Source organism: Mesoplodon bidens (genome assembly GCF_964165515.1).
Source record: "Mesoplodon bidens genome assembly, chromosome: 2".
NCBI lineage: Eukaryota > Metazoa > Chordata > Mammalia > Artiodactyla > Ziphiidae > Mesoplodon > Mesoplodon bidens.
The window spans coordinates 178,601,055-178,621,607 of record NC_138177.1 but is presented as its reverse complement, the minus strand read 5'-3'; the positions used below and the strand labels follow the sequence as shown (position 1 = coordinate 178,621,607).

General features: G+C 47.4%; 2 protein-coding genes across 10 annotated transcripts in view; one reads left to right on the top strand and one right to left on the bottom strand.

Annotated features, from left to right (window-relative positions):
• TARDBP (TAR DNA binding protein) overlaps positions 1 to 2,002 on the top strand; it is a 9,562-nt gene extending 7,560 nt beyond the window's left edge. For 2 of the 3 annotated variants that reach the window (XM_081226411.1, XM_081226410.1), the window contains exon 6: positions 75 to 2,002. In XM_081226411.1, the coding sequence (XP_081082537.1) occupies positions 75 to 605 (531 nt within the window). In that variant the 3' untranslated portion in view covers positions 606 to 2,002. The remainder of the gene's footprint in view (positions 1 to 74) is intronic. The other variant, XM_081226412.1, reaches the window with a different exon arrangement.
• Positions 1 to 20,553, bottom strand: part of MASP2 (MBL associated serine protease 2) — a 25,443-nt gene extending 4,890 nt beyond the window's left edge. The window contains exons 1-11 of one of the 7 annotated variants that reach the window (XM_081226403.1): positions 20,495 to 20,553; positions 20,131 to 20,362; positions 19,835 to 20,012; positions 18,967 to 19,098; positions 15,978 to 16,174; positions 15,757 to 15,904; positions 11,715 to 11,833; positions 9,721 to 9,799; positions 7,279 to 7,410; positions 6,701 to 6,775; positions 2,135 to 5,501 (exon numbers count right to left, since the gene is read on the bottom strand). In XM_081226403.1, the coding sequence (XP_081082529.1) occupies positions 4,738 to 5,501; positions 6,701 to 6,775; positions 7,279 to 7,410; positions 9,721 to 9,799; positions 11,715 to 11,833; positions 15,757 to 15,904; positions 15,978 to 16,174; positions 18,967 to 19,098; positions 19,835 to 20,012; positions 20,131 to 20,362; positions 20,495 to 20,550 (2,112 nt within the window). In that variant the 5' untranslated portion in view covers positions 20,551 to 20,553 and the 3' untranslated portion in view covers positions 2,135 to 4,737. The other 6 variants (XM_081226404.1, XM_081226407.1, XM_081226405.1 and 3 more) reach the window with 6 other exon arrangements.

Genomic DNA, 20,553 nt, shown 5'->3' with positions numbered 1-20,553 from the left:
TAAGTTTTATTGCTACTTTGATGTATGAGTCAGTGGTTTAATCTCCTTTATTTACATCCCTTATTTTTTTGTAGGTTGCCCAGTCTCTTTGTGGAGAGGACTTGATCATTAAAGGAATCAGCGTACATATATCCAATGCTGAACCTAAACACAATAGCAATAGACAGTTAGAAAGAAGTGGAAGATTTGGTGGTAATCCAGGTGGCTTTGGGAATCAGGGTGGATTTGGTAACAGTAGAGGGGGTGGAGCTGGTTTGGGAAACAATCAAGGTAGTAATATGGGCGGAGGGATGAACTTTGGTGCTTTTAGCATTAATCCAGCAATGATGGCTGCAGCCCAGGCAGCTCTGCAGAGCAGCTGGGGTATGATGGGCATGTTAGCCAGTCAGCAGAACCAGTCAGGCCCATCAGGTAATAACCAAAGCCAAGGCAACATGCAGAGGGAGCCGAATCAGGCTTTTGGTTCTGGAAATAACTCTTACAGTGGTTCTAATTCAGGTGCAGCAATTGGTTGGGGATCAGCATCAAATGCAGGGTCAGGCAGTGGTTTTAATGGAGGCTTTGGCTCAAGCATGGATTCTAAATCTTCTGGCTGGGCAATGTAGACATTGGGTTATTGTTGGTATAAACTGGTGGGAATTCAGATTTTTCTAAACTCATGGTAAGTATATTGTAAAATACGTATGTACTAAGAATTTTCAAAATTGGTTTGTTCAGTGTGGAGTATATTCAGCAGTATTTTTGACATTTTTCTTTAGAAAAAGAGGAAGAGCTAAAGGAATTTTATAAGTTTTGTTACATAAAGGGTTGAAATATTGAGTGTTTGAAAGTGAACTGCTGTTTGCCTGATTGGTAAACCAACACACTACAATTGATATCAAAAGGTTTCTCCTGTAATATTTTATCCCTGGACTTGTCAAGTGAATTCTTTGCATGTTCAAAATGGAAACCATTGGTTAGAACTACATTCTTCTCTCCTTGTTTTAATTTGAACCCCACCATACGGATTTTTTCCTTAGGAAAATCTCCTTTTTGGAGATCATGGTGTCACAGTGTTTGGTTCTTTTGTTTTTTGTTTTTGTTTTTTAACACTTGTCTCCCTTCATATACAAAAGTACAATATGAAGCCTTCATTTAATCTCTGCAGTTCATCTCATTTCAAATGTTTATGGAAGAAGCACTTCATTGAAAGTAGTGCTGTAAATATTCTGCCATAGGAATACTTCTGTCTACATGCTTTCTCATTCAAGAATTCGTCATCACGCTGCACAGGCTGTGTCTTTGACGGTGGGTGTCCCATTTTTATCCGCTACTCTTTATTTCATGGAGTCGTATCAACGCTATGAACGCAAGGCTGTGATATGGAACCAGAAGGCTGTTTGAACTTTTGAAACCTTGTGTGGGATTGATGGTGGTGCCGAGGCATGAAAGGCTAGTATGAGCGAGAAAAGGAGAGAGCGCGTGCAGAGACTTGGTGGTGCATAATGGATATTTTTTAACTTGGAGAGATGTGTCTCTCAATCCCTGTGGCTTTGGTGAGAGAGTGTGCAGAGAGCAATGATAGCAAATAACGTACGAATGTTTTTTGCATTCAAAGGACATCCACATCTGTTGGAAGACTTTAAGTGAGTTTTGTTCTTAGATAACCCACGTTAGCTGAATGTGTTAAGTGAAACGATACTTGTATTTCCCCTACCCCTTTGTCAACTGCTGTGAATGCTGTATGGTGTGTGTTCTCTTCTGTTATTGATCTGTAAGTGTGGTAATGTGAACTGAAGCTGATGGGTTGAGAACATGGACTGAGCTTGTGGTGTGCTTTGCAGGAGTACTTGGAAGCAGAGTTCACCAGTGAGCTCGGGGTGTCTCACAATAGGGTGGAAGTTCTAATGTCTGTTAGCTACCCATAAGAATGCTGTTTGCTGCAGTTCTGTGTCCTGTGCTTGGATGCTTTTTATAAGAGTTGTCAATGTTGGAAATTCTTAAATAAAACTGATTTAAATAATATGTGTCTTTGTTTTGCAGCCCTGAATGCAAAGAATTCATAGCAGTTAATTCCCCTTTTTTGACCCTTTTGAGATGGAACTTTCATAAAGTTTCTTGGCAGTAGTTTATTTTGCTTCAAATAAACTTATTTGAAAAGTTGTCTCAAGTCAAATGGATTCATCACCTGTCATGCATTGACACCTGATACCCAGACTTAATTGCTATTTGTTCTTGCATTGTCTAAAGTGAAAAGTTTTTTTTTTTTTCTTTTTAAATCTAGTTTTTAATAAGTCTGGGTGACCGCACCTAAAATGGTAAGCAGTACCCTCCAGCTTTTTCTTAGTGCCTCTGTGCATTTGGGTTATGTTCTATTTACATGGCCTGTTACAGATCTCCATTGGGAAATCATGCCTTCTAAAAATATTCTTATTTGGAGGAGTGGGCAAAACAATGTTAATTATTTTAAAATGCTTTGTAGCAAAGCCTATGAATTGAAGGGAATATCAGCACCTTTCTAGTTGGGGATTTGAAAAGTGGAATTAATTGCAATAGGGATAAAGTAGAAGAAACCACAAATTATCTTGTGCCTGAAATCCATTAAGAAGCCTGATAGCTTTAAGAACTAGCAGGGTGGGTTGTCTCTGTGGAAGTGTTAAGTGAAATGGGCTTTGTCTTCCAGAGGTGGGGAAATAGAGTAATGTTGAATAAAATCGCTTATAAAACTCAGATTAGCCTCTCACGATGCATTGATAAGTATGTAAAAGCAATAATATATTCTCTATTGTACTTAAAATGTAACTACTATGAGAGTTGAGCTCCTTTTCTAATGGAAGAATGTAAGTTTTTGTGTTGATAATTTACCTGATGCCCTTATCTAATTAGATTATGATAAATAGGTTTGTCATTTTGCAAGTTACATGTTTTAAACTTATAAATGAAATCGTCCTTTAGACTTATGGTCGCCACATTGTTTTATTCTGTTTCCTCTGTAAAAGGATCTTGCGTTGTTTTAATTTTTTTTTTTTCTGCATCTAAATTGCATGATTTCCAAACCCTGTACCATCTGAATTTTGCATTTTAGCACTTGCACTATTACTCAGCAGCAGTAACATGGTAACACTTAAAATGGTATTCGGGGACCTCCAAAGACTAAACTGACAAGCCTTCAAGGAGCCCAGGGGTAAGTTATCTTTGTCAATGGCATGGTTTTGATCCCTTATTTACACTTGTGTAAATCTAGTTACCAGTCTTAGAAGGCTTTCAGTGTTGACTAGCCTTCTGTTAACATGTTTATGGTACTACATAGCTATGGGTATTTAATTCTACCCTAAAGAAAAAAAGAAAATGAAGTTTAGAAGTAAACTATTTGGCAAAGATTTGTTTTTAAAGTCTATTTGATCATCTAAATGCATTCATTCTAAAAAATTTTTTGAACCAGTTGAATAAAAATTTTTGTTGTCACCACAGTTTAGTGTCTGGAGTCTTACTGGAAAAACACAGTTTCTTTTTTTTTTTAATATGACAAAGATGCTGGAAAGTTACCTTTAAAAAGTGAGTCTCAAGAAGTTGCACTTCATATGCACAAGAGAAGTTAGTCAAAACTCACAATGAATTTCTACATATAATGGTAACTGTTTGGCTAGAATGAAAAACTTTGTTAAATGTTAAATATTAAAACTTTTTAGGGAGGAATGGCCAACTAAATGAAATGAGATTGTTAAGGTTAAGTCAGAGCTTAAATGCTGTCCTTAGGAAACAGATGTTGAGTACTTAGTAATTCAGAAGATGTATGTGATAATTAGAATAATTTTTTTGTTGTTGAATACTAGGAGAGTAACTGTGTATTTAAGTTCTGCACTTAGCTGTTGTACGATCTGTAATCTATTTTTAAGTGTGCCCAAGTATTCCACGTTCGTGGTAAGAAGGAAAGAAACACTACAGATTGATTTATCAATAATACCGCCTCTTATTTTTAATGTTGTATTTCATCTTATGGAAATGCCACATTTGATTCAACTGTCTTAATTTGAAAATAAAATATTTAGGCTATTTCCAAGTGCTAGGAACATCCTCACAGCTAAATGAAAATCTTAGCATTGGAATTACCAGGTCAAAGACTATGCATGCTTTTAAGATTTGTGGAATATATTGCCAAATTGTCCTTCAGAAAATTCGTTGTCTTCGACAGTGTGAAATAGTGCTGTTCCATGTTCTTTTTGTCTGCCAGTTTGAGAAGTGAAAAATTATAGCATTGGTTTTAACATGGAAATCAGTCTATACCTAGGCCAAAGTATTGATATTTCCAGTTTATCTACCCAAGAAAAACATGATTCAAAGTAATTCCTGAACCAATACTGCTATAATATGTAACGCTCTCAGAGAACAAAAAGAACAAGTACAAAAAACTGGAGAAAAACAGTTAAAGAACATGAACAGGCAATTTCCAGAAATGCAAATGGCCAGTACAAAAAGACACTGGACTTTTGTAAGTAAATCCAAATTTAACCAGTGAGTTTCTATTGGATTGGCAACGATGAATATCACTACAATGGTTTATGTCCCCTTCAAAGAGTAAGTGGTGGAAAAGTGGCAAGTGGAGAAGTGCCTGAAAGGCACATCTCACCTGTAGTTTGGTTTGGTTTTGAGGTGGAATGGCAACTGTCGTGTTAATGTTTCTCAGGTCAGTTTGCTGCTGAGGTCTTTTACAGGTATTTTTTAGAAGAAAGAATCATGTACTCACTGAAGACACACAAGTTAAAAATTATTAATTATGTTCTTGATCCAGGGAATATAGTTGATGACTTTTGTGTAGACCCCATACTGATCTGCTTCCCCACAATTAATGGAACCCCAGGACACTATTCCTCCCACAAACCATTTCTGTGTCTCATTGTGTAGAAACACTAATGCCCCCCCACTATCGCCTTTACAGCTGTCCTTGCCCCCACTTTCTAAACCAGCACAAAGCATGTTGTCAGTTACCCTTCCCCCCGGATAGGACTTCTTTTCATATGCTGCCGTACAGTTTTGATGGTCAACAACTGGTATGTCAACAAACATTAGATTTCTGGCAAGAAAACCCCTTTGGGTTAATCCCCATCCAGATGCAGTTCCAATATCATTGGTTCTCATGAAGCATTCAGCTTCTTTTCTTGGCAAACAAATAGGCATGATGTTGCTATTTAATACAACTTTGTTCTTCAGTTTAATCAATGCTATGTCATTATCGTAACCAGCATTATGAGTGTAATGTTCATGTATAAAAATGGCCTCGGCCCAGGCTTGTGCATAATGAGGTGACATTCTCTTCAGGGCACCCATTCTAATGTCTAGGGAGGAGGCGTCTTCTCTTTGCTCATATACAGCATGAGCAGCTGTTAGGATCCAGTTGTCATATAGAAGTGCACCTGCTGCTATAGTTTTACCTAATAACAGGGCTTGCCAAGGAAAATCGCCAAGCTTTGCCTTTTGTCCTCCATATATGCGACCTTCTGTGGTACGGGTGGATATTCCACAAACTGGGGGAAAAAAAGATGTATAGAGCCTTTATAGAAACCCGGTGGTGTTTTTTCTCCAGTTATTACCACTTTGGAGTTGTGTATATGTAATGTCAACCAAAAATTGCATCACATAATTTGGTGGGTGTCCACCTAAACAGGCAAGTGAGACTGCTTAAAACACTGTTCAAAGACCTGATAAAACCATTTGGTATTTTTTAGCTCCGCAGAAAATGAGGTGAGTGAAAATTAACTTTTAGAAACTGTTATGCTAAAATAATTTGGTCTCACAATTGGGAAGATGTTTAATAGGGCAAACAGGAATTGTCTGAGCTGATGTGCGTAGGAAGTGAGAACCTTTTCATTGCTTCTGTTTTCCTACTTGTAAAATGGGGTATTTACCATGTAGTTCTGGGAAAGCAGAAACTAAGGTCACTGTCATAGGATTTGCAGAATTACTTTCACCTTTGTACATTAAAATGTTTTTAAAAATTAGAATGTTGCAGTTGTAGCCAGGAACCTTCAGGTTCAGAAATTATTTTTGGTCTAGTTGATTCTTCCAAACACTAAACTTTATTATGTATTGCTAACTAAATATGCTCATTAATGTAGCAAATATATTTCCTGTTGTGGCAGAATACTCCTATTAAAGCTTACAGACATTGTGTCAGCTAAGATGCAGGTTTTTTAAAAAGACTAATTTAAGCCAAATAACACAGGGGTGATGAATATATTATTACCTTTCTGATTTTTTTTTTTAAATCATTCAACTATATCTTCAGAGCCGATTCTGGTAAAACTTTTTTTTAAGTACTGTTAAAAGGCAAATTGCATTAACGTTTAAAAACTAGATGTCATTGAAAACAATTGCTTAGGGAAGTAATGAGGTTATTAGCTTTGGGCTTTAATAGCATTTTTAAAGAGAAGAAATCATGTTTATAAATGTATAAATGGTTCAAGATAATTTAAAAAATCATTTAATTTTTTATGCTTGCCTAGTTGTAAGGTCAAAAATAATCAAATGACTGATACAGTCAGCACCAACGACCTCTCCATATGGAAAGGGTAATGAGAACATACTGTTTGGAAATAATCAGTCGGTCTAAGAGCCAAGTGCTGAAGTTACGTTTCTGCCTACACAGCTGAAGCACTACTTACTGTCTGCTACCCAGTTCTACTTTCCATCAGTTATGAATCTCGTGTCTAAATGTATCCATTACCAGGCTCACAGACGGGGGGTGATTTTTCTCCTTTGGAGCTCGTCCAGAATCCATCAGCCTCACACACATATTTACCTGCAAATCATTGAAAGAGCAAAAATGTTTAACTGCATATGAAAAGGTGGTTGTCATCTGCTTGAATACCCCCCTTGGAAAATGTAGATTCTTGAGCATCAGTCGGAAATAGAGGTGTCTGAATAACCATTTTACATGATTTCGTAAATAGGAGGTCTCTGCATTACCATGTATGCTTGCAAAGTGGAAACCTTTTAGATGTGTAACTTGAATATGTATCAAGATCTTAAGTGCTTAATGATAAGGTTTTGACTTGTTAAATTAAACCATTTGGAATATATTGTGTGTTTGTAGTAGTCATTTACTAGATAAGATCTGTTTTCAGATTCTTGCAAATTGACATTAAAGTCACTTCAGCTATAATATTTTACTTAGCAGGTGGAAGAAGTGCCTTGTAATCTTTTGTCTAGTCTTAGCCAAAAATGCTGGATTAGTTTATTTTCAGATCATGAGGGCTTAGGTTCCAAATATCACCCACCCCCAGCTTTGAACAGTTTGCTTACCATCATTTGTTCTCATTGTGTAGAACTCATTACAGCGGTATTTAACCACAGCTTTGTATATGGTCACCTCGGTACCCGTTATATAGTCCACTTGGCCACTGGGTAGATCATCAGGAGGGCCACAGTCAACAACTAATAAACACGGGAGAGGGAAGTCAGTTTGTACTTTGAATCCTAACATTAAGACGATGTGGAGTCTGATAGGTGGTTGTGCTGTGTGTTATAACTTGAAGTCATATTCAAGATGGACATCATTTCATCTCTGAAAATGGTAATCACCTTAGTGTGATTTTAAAGCATCACTCTCATCTCTGTTCCTAACTAAATGGCTAGGTTGAAGTGAAGACCCTGGGCAAGGAGTTGTATGATGCCTTCCCTAAAGGAAGGGAATTTGAAACTACTTGGACTTCCTTAGCACTCACAAAAGAAAGGAAACAGCACAGCCTGCGTATGCCTGTACAGTCTGGTTTGATGTTAAATGGTACAATTTGGTTAGCCTTAAAAATAGAACAATACAAAGAAGACTGAAGAACTTGTTCTTATGATCCTTTTCCTAAGTTGACCTTTTTAGAAGACCTGGAAGTCATAATACCTTGAGTTTGGGTTAGAATTCACAACTGTTAGGACATTACTAATGTGACATAACTAACCAATTTGTGAGACAAAATGATACCAGTCTAAAAGTCATAGTTTTGTACACAGACATTAAAAATTGTTGATGTATTTCTGTGGATATTAAAAGATAACAAATAGTTTTCAGCAACTTAATAGCAGTGTGTCTGGCTTTGTGTCAAGTGCGTTGTCTACGTTGTCTTAATTCTCCACAGATGAGATGCCTGTAACCACCCAGTGACAAGTGGCAGAATCAGGGCTGTAACCCATACCTTAGTCCAACAGTCCCTCGGTGCCAGCTCTTTACTGGTTTTTAAACTTAAAGAATTGGTAGTCTCACAGGAATATAAATTTTGAAATAAAAATATTCCCCTAGGAATTTTGTAGAAACCCTTGCACAAAATATGTGAAAGTAGGGACTTCCCTGCTGGCGCAATGGTTAGGAGTCCACCTGCCAGTGCAGGGGACGCAGGTTTGAGCCCTGGTCCAGGAGGATCCCACATGCCACGGAGCAAGTAGGCCCGTGTGCCACAACTACTGGGTCTGCACTCTGGAGAACGCGAGGCACAACTACTGAGCCCACGTGGCACAACTACTGAAGCCTGCACGCCTGGAGCCTGTGCTTTGCAACGGGGGAGGCCACTGCGGCGAGGGGACAGCATGCTGCGGCGGAGAGTAGCCCCCGCTCAGTGCAACTAGAGGAAGCCTGCGCACAGCAACGAAGACCCAGTGCAGCCAAGAACTAAATTATTTTTTAAAAATATGTGAAAATATGCGTACAGAGGTGTTAACTATGGCAGCGTATGTAATAGTAAAAAACTGGAAACTAGAAATCACATGAAGTAAAAAGCATAGGTCCTCTGGTGGAATACTATGCAGTCATTAAAAAGAACGAGCAGCTCTCTGAGTGCTTGGATTGTTGCGGAAAGATAGCCCAACAATGTTGGGGGGAAGAGTACATTGCAGTCAGATTTAGTTCAAAAGTATGTAATAGTGAGATATGTTAGTATGAATAGTATAGGAAATAAAGAGTATGAAGGAATGGACCCCAGTGTCTTACAGGTAGTTTGAGGATTTGGGCAAGAGAGGCTTTCACTGTATATTTTTGTGAATTTATATGGTTTTTCCATTTAACATGTATCATAATTTTAAAAATATTAAAAATAAGGTACGTGGTTCTTAGTTCACAAAATGGTAGTGAACACCGTTATCCCAGTTTGATGCGTATATGCCCCTACAAACAGTAGCCTCTACATGTTTACATGTGTGATATATGGAATTGGAGGCCTAGGCACCAAAATAACGAGAGTGACTATACTCTGATACGGCGGGATTATGAGTATTATAATGTTTGTAATTTTCTCTATTTCCCATCTTCTTTGAGTATTTTATACTTAGAAAAATATTTTTTTTTTTTTTTTTTTTTTTTTTTGCTGTACGCGGGCCTCTCACTGCTGTGGCCTCTCCCGTTGCGGAGCACAGGCTCCGGACACACAGGCTCCGCGGCCATGGCTCGCGGGCCCAGCCGCTCCGCGGCATGTGGGATCTTCCGGGATCGGGGCACGAACCCGTGTCCCCTGCATCGGCAGGCGGACTCTTAACCACTGCGCCACCAGGGAAGCCCAGAAAAATATTTTTAAATACATACTTTTCTGAAGCAAATACTTTTCCTAGTAGCTTGGTTCTGTTTTAACCTCTTAAAAGTGCTCTGAGAGACTGGGGATGAGAAGCAAATTTGGAATTCAAGCCCTGATAAATCATTTTTTTAAAAGACCAGAAGCATCAGTAGTAGCAGAAGCAGCTACAGGCGTTGTGGTCACACATACGTACTGCTGCACTCCGGCATCGGTTGGTCCCAAGATCCATCTGCCTGACAGACTGCAACAAATGATTTCAGGGGCAAATAACCCTAAAGAGGAATTGAGAAAATATTAATTTCCTTGTTTATGTCATGAAACCACTCCCCAAAGTTCTGCTCCCACAATAGTTCTTCTTCAAGTGTTTCAAGAGATGCTCCCAAGGGGGTGATGCACCCACACGACTGGACACGCAGCCCAACTGCCTTGATACATGTGTGTACTTGTTGATGTCACCTATGTGTGTATCTCATTTTTAAAGATGTTGACTTGTGCAGCAGTTTATATCCACTTAATCCAAGAATACGTCAGATTTCTCACAAGTTCCTGCTGCTGTTCCACCATTTTTTTTCTTTTTTTTTTTTTTTTTTGCGGTATGTGGGCCTCTCACTGTTGTGGCCTCTCCCGTTGCGGAGCACAGGCTCCGGACGCGCAGGCTCAGCGGCCATGGCTCACGGGCCCAGCTGCTCCGCGGCATGTGGGATCTTCCCAGACTGGGACACGAACCCGTGTCCCTGCATCGGCAGGCGGACTCTCAACCACTGCACCACCAGGGAAGCCCCCACCATTTCTTTATGTAAAGTGCCAAAGGGTGACAGTCAAAAGTTTGGGGAAGATCAGCCTGATCAGACATGGAGTGAATGTGTCTGTATTTTTCTAGCCTGCGGCTATTAACTGGAGGAAAGTTATTTAAAATATCAATATTTTCAGAAGCTTCACATGTGTGTTCTCAATCACTTTCCATTGCTAATATTTAGCGGGACATTTTTGACTTATTGAAATATGTTTCTAAAATCAGACTTTAAAATGAAAGAAGGTGGCTTTGACTGAAGCTTTATGCTTCAAAGGAGAGCAGGATGACTTCTTTTTTCCTCAGAAACTGAACCGGCTTGCGGTCCAAGTTGCTGTGGAAAGAGCCTGCCAAGAAGTTTACAAGTTGAGCAAAGTGTCTCACATTTTGGGGGGGCGGGGGCGGTTGTGCCTCCACAGGACTGGTTGCATAACCAGCTATCTTTTCAGTGTTATTGCTTTTTACCACTGGGATTCAGTGACATTTTGAAGAACATAAAGAGGACATGTTAATCGCTTACCTGTGCCCCTAAAGCAACACACTAAGCATTTTTTGAAATTATCCTCCTTCTCCCTTAACAGTGGTCACTGTTTATAACTTTGCAGAATATACTGTTTCCAAGGGCCATTTAATTTTTTTGTAGGCCCAGGAGTTGTTTCATGTAAAGGTCATTTGACCAGGAGGAGTTTGATTTAATGCAAGGTGATAACACAGAGCACATGACAAACATTTCAGCTGCTTTACCAAGAGCTGCTGTAATGTGTGTGAACAGAGAAAAGGTGTACATTTTAACCGCCAGCTTTCCAAAAAAAAAAAGAGCTTTTTTAAAAAGCGGAGTTCCGGGCTTCCCTGGTGGCGCAGTGGTTGAGAATCCGCTTGCCAGTGCAGGGAACACGGGTTCGAGCCCTGGTCCGGCAAGATCCCACATGCCGCAGAGCAACTGGGCCCATGGGCCACAGCTACTGAGCCTGTGCTCTAGAGCCCAGGAGCCATAACTACTGAGCCCGCATGCCACAACTACTGGATCCCGCACGCCTGGTGCCCGTGCTCTACAACAAGAGAAGCCACCGAAACAACAAAGAGTAGCGCCCCGCTCACCGCAACTAGAGAAAGCCCGTGCGCAGCAACGAAGACCCAACGCAGCCAAAACTAATAAATGAATTTAAAAAAATTTTTTTAAACTGGAGTTCCTAAGAATAGAAAATTCTCTGTAGCCGTTTCTCTTAGCAAATGTATCATTTCTTTGAATTTTATTGTTTAATCATAGGCAAAGTAAACCACCATGCTGACAACGGCTGTTTCCCCATTTTCCTTTCACATAGTTGCTGATATAAATATGTATTCATTCAAAAACCGTCATGATTGTGGTGCACTTAAACAGCTTTGTATTAACTTACTTGCAGAAGTTCGTAGCCCGACTCGCAAAAGACAAAGAAGCGGTCTTTCATGATGTATTTGGCCTGCACAGGGGAGATGTGGCCGTTAGGTGGTGCCGTCGGGTCAGGGCAGGGCTGAGCTGCGCAAGGAAACCAGATGTCAGGGGTTTAGCTCTATAGCAGCGAGTCTGAATTTAGCAATTAGAAGTTCTTGGTTTATAAATGAAACACTTAACGTGTAAAGAGAGCTTGCCACAGTGGGGTAGAGTTCTTAAGATTTAAAACCAAAGGCAAGATTAAACTCTCGGCTGCTTATCGTACAAATTAGGATTTGTCTCCTGGCCTGGGCTTCAGCCAAAGTGATGAAAAGAAAGCCAGGCATGTGGTAAGGGAGCAAGGTCACGGCAAAGGGAGAATCTGCTCCACGCCAGGGGCCTCACACACACTGCTGAAAACCTGGGGAGTGTAACTTGGGGGGGTGGGGGGGAAGAGCTGGACAGCGTGAGTTAAAATCACAGGAAAGCCTCAGTTTCCTCATCTGTAAGCTGAGTGATAAGAACGTTTGCTCAGCTTCTAGGGCTGCTGCGAGGACCAAATGTGAAGCACAGAGGAAATCGCTTTGCTAATAAGTGCTGGGCAACGGGGGGTTGCAGCCAGTGAACCCTCACAGCAGCCCTTGTGGCTTGGAGAGGCACCGGGGCTCAGGGCCAGACTGGCACTCAGGAAGCCTCGTACGTCCCTCGTGAGCACGTGCCCAGGGCTGGCGTCCACTTTGGCCCCCAAACCCTAGCCTGTTGTCACCCCAAGGCTTCAGCCAGTCCCCCATGGCTGCCCATCCCCCAAGGCCACCCCTCAGCCCACACAGGTCATTTGCCCAGTCCCCTCCTTCCTCCAGCAGCTGACTCCTGTGTCCTGCAGTGACTCTCAGTCCCAGGCAGGCCCCAGAGTCTCCCCTCTTGGAACCAATCTGCAGGGATGTTCCAGGTGGCCCTGTCGGGGCCCAGGGCTTCCCGAGGCCACCTCATACCCAGGCCAGGGCCCTGCTGGCACTCCCCTTCACACACACCTCCAGGCTCTGCCCTGGCCCCTTCTCACCCACCAGCCTGGCAAACCTGACTCTTCCCTCTGACTCACTCTGAAACCAGTGCTTCAGTTTTAGAAGTTTTATTACTTCAACCCACGGGAAAACAAAAGGCTTTTTAAAAATGAACAAGAGGCCCATGAAGTGTTCCCAACGTGCTGGTCTCTCCCCTCCTGACCCGTCTCCCACCCTTTCCCACAGAGCTGGCCCAAAGGTTAATATCTTTCCTAATTCAATCTCATTTTTTAAATTACTCAATACCTCCTCCATGCTCACTCGGTGTCTTCTGAGTTAGCCCACTAATCCCCACCTTTCCAAGGAGATATTGTCCTTCATTGGATAATTGGGACATTAAGTCTCAGAAAAGTTATGTTAAGAGGTTCAATGTCACATGGCCAGGAAACAGGATGCGTTACAGCCCAGACGCCAACCTGGGCAGTCTGACACCCAGCCTGCGCTCTGAGCACGGCTTGGGGCCTTGGGTATTTTGCTTTGGAGCTTCTCCAGCTCAGTTACTCTGTCCTTCCAAAAACATCCTGAAAGACCTGTTGGCTGAGAGTGGGGAGAGGGACAGATACGTCCAGAGGTCAGTGCCCGGAAGGTGGGGGACTTGGACTCGTGTCTCAGGAGGTGGCACCAAGAACTACCGTCTACGTTTGAGGGTCTGTCACGAGGAAGAGGTGGTGGAGGAGGGTTGGAGAGGCGGAGTACAGACTCCCTGTCCAAACCCTCCATGTCAGGCGGGAGCCCCCATCTCTGCCTACCCCATCACACCCTCTTACAGCTCACGCCAAGAAAGCTGGAGCCTCTGGGCTTTTGCACGTACACTTCCCTTGCACTTGGAGCACCCTTCCACCTTCCTCCAATACCTACTTATCCTTTCAATCCAATCTCGTATGTTTCCTGTCCCGGGCCCCTTTTGTTAGCACCCAGCCCCTGCCTGGGCCAGGTCCCTCCTGTGGACTCTCACTGTGTCTGGTGCTCGGCTGTGCTTGTCACAGGGCTGTGGTCATGTTGCTGTGACTAGACTGGACTGACAGCAGAGGTATTACGTATTCCCCACACAGGGCCCGGTGCACATCCATAAGACGGATGGATGGATGGATGGATGGAAGGAGGGAAGGATGGACAGATCGATGTGTGTGAGGGGTGGCATGAACATGACTTCCCGTGATGTCTGCGGGGCATTGGTTCCAGGAGCCCCGTGAATACCAAAACCTGCGGCTGCTCAAGTCCCTTATACAAAATGGCAGAGGGAATTCCCTGGCAGTCCAGTGGTTAGGACTCAGCGCTTTCACTGCCGAGGGCATAGGTTCAATCCCTGGTCGGAAAACTAACATCATCCCACAAGCTCCTCGGCCAAAAGAAAAAAAAAAAGGCAGAGTGTTAGCCATCTGTATCCATGGGTTCTACATCCACGGATGTGGGGAGCCAACTGTATTTTGAGCTGATTATTTTATGAAACAGCAGACACAGGAGAGACTCTGAAAACAGAGTAGAAATTACCCTTCTCTAAGGGAAATTTACGTTTACAGAGGAAATCTCCATTTGTAAGAGTGTCTCCCACTCTGTACCAGGAGGAGGATGACTAAATCACTAGAAACTCTTAACAAAGGAAAAGACAGAAAAAATTTTTTTACTAAAATTTCAAAAGCAAAAAGAAGACAGAGTCTTTAATCTGCATAACGAATCTTACTCTTGCTTACCATGCTTTTCCTGGTCACCTCCTCATAACTGGACTCCCCTGTACCCTTTCTCTCTTTTGTCTTTAGCTGAAGTTGTTTAAGCCTGAATTCTAAGCCACCGCTGAGACTCATTTTCCCCTGGGTTATCTCCCACGCATGCACGAGATATCCATGTTCATAAACTTGTTTCTTTTTCTCTCGTTAATGTCTCTTGTTCCCAGCCAAGAATTTGGAAGGGCAGAGGGAAAATTATTACTTCCTCCCCTACAGATGGAAGGAGGGATGGTTGGATGGCTGGGTGAATGGCAGAGGGGAGGGTGAGAGGTAGGGAAGGAGAGAAGGAAGGCTGTGTGGACGGGTAAATGGGTAGAAGGAGGGATGGTTGGATGGAGGGGTGAGTGAGTGGGTGGATGAATGGGGGGGTGGCACTTCCCATAGGGGACCCCTGCCTCACAGACGACCCCAATCAAACCTGGCCTGTCTTCTGATGGAGTTCAGGACACACTACCTCAAAATACGGCACCTTGGCATGTTGACGATTTTTTTTTTTTTTTTTTTTTGCGGTACGCGGGCCTCTCATGCTGTGGCCTCTCCCGTTGCGGAGCACAGGCTCCAGACGTGCAGGCTCAGCGGCTATGGCTCACGGGCCCAGCCGCTCCGCGGCATGTGGGATCTTCCCGGACCAGGGCACGAACCCATGTCCCCTGCATCGGCAGGCGGACTCCCAACCACTGCACCACCAGGGAAGCCCCATGTTGACGATTTTAAGCTGGGAGTTTGAGAAAATGGCAGAAGCAGGAAGGTCACTCTGATTCCCCGCCTCTTGCCCTTCCTCCCTGCAGCAGGTCATAAGACCCTCATGTGACAAGTGTCTGCCCTACACCCAGAGGGAAGCCTTATCACCAAAGACAGAAGGATGCCAAGAAGAATCCTAACAAACAGGCCTGGCTAAATTCCCCCACCCCGCTTACCACCCTTACTTCATATTCCTCAGCCTATCACGCTCCTCAGGAAACCTAGCACAAACGTACACAGGTCCAGCTGTCTCTCTGAGTCTTTATTTCCTTATAAAGGCTCCTGTGCCACATAAAATTTACATGAAATAAACATGTATGCTTTTTTTTCCTGTTAACCTGTCAGGTTGCTTTTCAGACCCACCCAGGGACACTAAGAGGGTTAAGGAAAACTTTTCCCTCCCCTAACTTCCCAGGCCCAGCCAGGAAGAATTCCATCCTATGTGGCTCCTTGACGCTTCTGGAAGAGCTCCCTGCCAAATTGGAGCCCCACCTGCCCTCACCTGTGCTGTTGTAGTGGATCTTCCAGCCCGTGTGGTCCCCCGACTGATCGGTGGCAAAGGTGATGGTCACAGTGTTGCTCTTGCTTTCAATCCTGCCGGGCAACGCCTTCCCACAAAATGGGCCATATTCCTCCTTGTCTGTTTGAATCTGAAAGTGGAGAGGCCCCTGTCACCTCAGGACCTGCCGGGCCAGGGGGAGGCAGCGGCCAGGGGAACCAGACCTTCAGGGAGTCGTAGGGGCACTGGGTCTCAGGGTGCATCTCCACGTCAAAGGACTCCACGAAGTCCAGGGTGACATGGAACCCCTCCTCCAGGCGGATGCTGTAGGTGCAGCTGGAGAGCTTGGGGTACGGCTGAGGGTATCCAGGGCTGCTGAGCACCCCAGACCGGGCAGTGAAGACCTGGCCTGAGCACAGGGCTGGGGAGAGGGGAGAGGACAGGCAGGATGAGCCAGGCGCAGGCGGCGTGGCTCAGGCCACCTGTCCACCGTCACTCGTCAGCCCCAGAAGCATCTCCCAAGACTGAACGCCCCACCCAGTGGCTGAAGGGACAGTTTAGGGAGAGGTCTCCCTGGCTTCCAGGATTTAGCTGAAACAAGTGACACTTGGAGGTACTTTCTCCAGGGGCCCCACTCACACCCCTAGGGAGGATGGAGGCCCTAAGCTGAGGCTCCTGGTTCGGGGAACCCTGGGCCAGAGCCACAGTTCCAGGGGTGTGGGGAGTGAGCCGTGTCAGGGTCTGCCCAGGGGAAAGGGGCACCAGGAGAACTGAAGGGACTTTCCTGTTCCCAGGAATTGGGTGTGGGGAGGTGGCAGGAGAGGAATTTCCCCTGGGCCCCTTCCAGGAACACTCAGGAAGGCCTCCCCTTGCCCACCTTCCCTGGGTCTAGGCTCTGCCCTGGGGGGCAATTGAGGGCAGTTCAAGTCCACACTGATCGTAAGTGAGTCTGGTACCCACTTTCCCCATGGAAACAGCTGATCCTGCCTTTGCAGAGGCAGTGTCTGTTGGCATCCCTCGTAGGATGGTTCTACCCCCCATCCCCCCGGTGGCAGAGGTGGGGACACAGGCATTCCGGGAAGTGAGGAGTCCCAGCACTGCCCTTCTTCCACGTGGCTGCTCCCCATGGGACAGAGGGAGTCACCCCCGGACGTGGGGGACCAGACTGCCCCTCAGTGAATCGATACCTCCTTGGGCCTCTCTGCTCGGGGTCAGACTCCCCCAGCCCAGCACACCCAGGACCTGAGGTACCCTCTGCACAGGAGGTGGACCCCAGGATGCTCTGAGCTCAGTCCTTGGATTCCTGGTGGCGGAGGAGCAAGAGCTCGGCTCCCCTGTGTGAGCCCCCTGCCCTCCTCTGGGCCTCGGTGCCCCATCATCAGAATGAGGGTGAGGACAGAGAAAGCCCCTCTGGCAAAGGAGCCTGTGGCCCCGCAGAGGCGGCTCCCACCAACTAGGGCCCATCGGGCTGAGATGAGGGTGGGAAGGAAGGGGCCAGAGTGCACACTGATGCTCCCCCCACCCTTCCCCCCCCAGAGACACGCAGCAGGTGGAGGTGGAGCCGAGTTTATTGTTAGGTCCGTGGGCGGGGTCAATGGGGGCTGCAGGCTGCAGCGGTCTTGCCCGAGCCAGACCGGAGCTGGAGGGCAGGCTAGAGGTTCTGCTCTGGAAGAGAGAACACAGACGGGGAGAGACACGGGGGAGGGCACTGAGCAGGGGAGCAGGCTCAGCACCGAGGGTGGGGGCTGCTCGCTCCCAGGGCGCCAGCTGGTTTTCCGTCCAGGCCCCTGGCAGGGGCGCAGAGGGGAGTCCGGGCCGTGGAGGCCAAAGGGGTTGGCCTGCTGGGGGCTGAACCGGCAGCTTTGAGCTGAAGTTTCATGGAGGGAAGCTTGTGTGAGGCAGGCCTAGGGCCCCCACTCCTTCATCCTGAAGCCCCCCAAGGAGGATGAGTCCTGATTGGCCAGGTACACAGTGAGGGCCTACCGCATGCTCACCAAGTGAATGAGCTGGAGAGGAGTGAGAGTGAACCACGGACAGGGTGGAGGCAGGTGAGGAGTGGAGAGCGTGGATGGATGAGTGCTTAGGTGGGTGGATGGATGGGTGGGTGGATGGATGGGGATGGGTGGGTGGGTGGATGGATGGATGGGTGGACGGGTGGACGGGTGGATGGATGGATGGATGGATGGATGGATGGATGGATGGGTGGACGGGTGGATGGATGGATGGATGGACGGGTGGGTGGATGGATGGGGATGGGTGGGTGGATGGGTGGATGGATGGGTGGATGGATGGGTGGATGGATGGATGGGTGGACGGGTGGATGGATGGATGGGTGGGTGGGTGGATGGATGGATGGGTGGACGGGTGGGTGGATGGATGGGGATGGGTGGGTGGATGGATGGGGATGGGTGGGTGGATGGATGGGTGGATGGATGGATGGGTGGACGGGTGGTTGGATGGATGGATGGGTGGGTGGATGGATGGATGGATGGATGGGTGGACGGGTGGATGGATGGATGGGTGGACGGGTGGATGGATGGATGGGTGGGTGGATGGATGGATGGATGGGGATGGATGGGGATGGGTGGGTGGATGGGTGGATGGATGGGTGGACGGATGGGTGGATGGATGGGTGGATGAGTGGATGGATGGGTGGATGGATGGATGGATGGATGGGTGGACGGGTGGATGGATGGATGGGTGGGTGGGTGGATGGATGGATGGGGATGGGTGGGTGGATGGGTGGATGGATGGGTGGATGGATGGGTGGATGGATGGGTGGATGAGTGGATGGATGGGTGGGTAGTGGGTGGGTGGATGGGTGGGTGGATGGATGGATGGGTGGGTGGATGGATGGGGATGGGTGGGTGGATGGATGGGTGGATGGGTGGGTGGATGGATGGGTGTGTGGATGGATGGGGATGGATGGGTGGATGAGTGGATGGATGGGTGGGTAGTGGGTGGGTGGATGGTTGGGTGGGTGGATGGGTGGGAGGGTGTGTGGGTGGGTGGATGGATGGGTAGATGGATGGATGGTGAGAGGGGACAGAAGATCTGAAAAGGAGCCGTCACCCAGGAGAAGTGTCTAGTGGGCCAAGGCCAGTGGGCCCTCCAGTCGCCTGGGCAGAGCAGCTATGGTCTTGAGAAGCCAGCTGTGTCTTGGGCAGGGTGGGGGTGGGCTGGGCACAGGGTCCCCCTCCAGCTGCAGCTCACCTGAGCAAGCGCGCTTGTTCCTGTGGAGAACGTAGCCCATACGGCAGGAGCAGTAGAAGCCACCCAGGTGATTGTGGCAGTGGTGCTCGCAGGTGGGGGCCTCTCCTGGGGGCACCTGGCACTCGTCGATGTCTGGGGGAGGGGCCGGCAGGCAGTCAGCAGGGAAGGCGATGGGACATCACTGAGGCCTAGGCTCGGGTTTAGGGGCCCTCCAGTACCATGGCCTGACCTGAGAGGAGCCTCCTCTTGTCTGCAGGTGTCTCATGCCCAGCTGAGCGCTAGAGGCCCAGGGTCACTGCGACCTCCCTGCAGCACTTGGAGGGAGACCTAAATACCATCTTTTTTAAACCAATGACGGTTTAATGGTCCTGCTGGTGGTGACTAGGCTAGTGAAAGGAGCGGCCAGCATGGGAACCCAGTGGGTGGGCCTCTATATGGGTTTCACCAAATTCTTGCAGCAGTCTCAGGATGAGCACAGAGAGGTTGCGCCACTTGCCCGAGGCCAACAGCAAGTCCCTGCAGGAGCCAGAATCTGAAATCAAATGTCAGACTCGAAGCCCACAGGCAAATGCAGCGCTCAGGCCAGTGGGGGGCATCACTTTCCATCTGTGAACGGGCTCACTTGGTCCTTGCATCACGGGGTCCCGTGAGGATGTCCTGGCTCAGCACCTGGCACAGAATGGGGCTCAGCCTAGAGCAGAGGTCTTGGCTGTTGCTGATATTTGCACTGTGATGATGATGTCAGACCAGGTGGGGACTCTCCTGCTGGTTTGGCAGGAGTCCAGCCTCAGGGAGCGGGGCAGAAGGGAGGGCTGCTCTGGCCCAAGACGGAGTTGCCCCCGCGCCAACCGGCCTTCTCTCGGCTCACCCTCTGCTGAGTAGAAGGCCTCGAAGCCCGCGAACGGCTTCTCGTTGGAGTAGTCGGAGCGGAAGGTGACGTCGAGGCTGGAGCCCGGCGAGTAGAAGGTGGCGTTGCCGGGCGCCCGCTCCGTGTCCGTGCTCTCTGACCCGCACAGCGTGGCCAGCACCGTGGTCCCGGCGCTCAGCTGTGGGGTTGCGGGTCACGGGGTGGGGGAAGGCGAGACCCCGGGCCTGCCGGCCCTCCCGCCCTCGCTCTGAGGCCAGCCCCCGCCCGCAGGTGTCCCCAGCCCGCCCTGCCGGCACCTTGACGAAGTCGTACTCGCAGAGGTAGGAGGGCTCCAGCTGGAAGTGAGTGAAGTAGAGACGCAGGCGGTAGCCGGGGGGCGCCGTCAGGGCCCAGCGCTGCTCGTGGTTGTTGGCATACGTGCCCGGGAAGCCAGGAGATGCCAGGCGCCCGAACACGGGCTTGGGCCACTGCGGGCCCGAGGACGTGGTGGCTGCCGAGCCCCACAGCAGGCCCAGGATGACCAGCAGCCTGAAGGCAGAGCAGGGGAGGGGCGGTGAGGCCCAGTCTCACCCCTCACCCCCGCTGGGGAGACCCCGAGGGCTTCCACCCACCTCATGGTGCACTCGGCCAGGCCCGATCTGGAGCCCCAGGGCGCCTCACCTTTGATCTGTTTGTCCAGCGGCCGGCCCTGCCCCCAGCTGCCCTGCCCCTGGCATTCT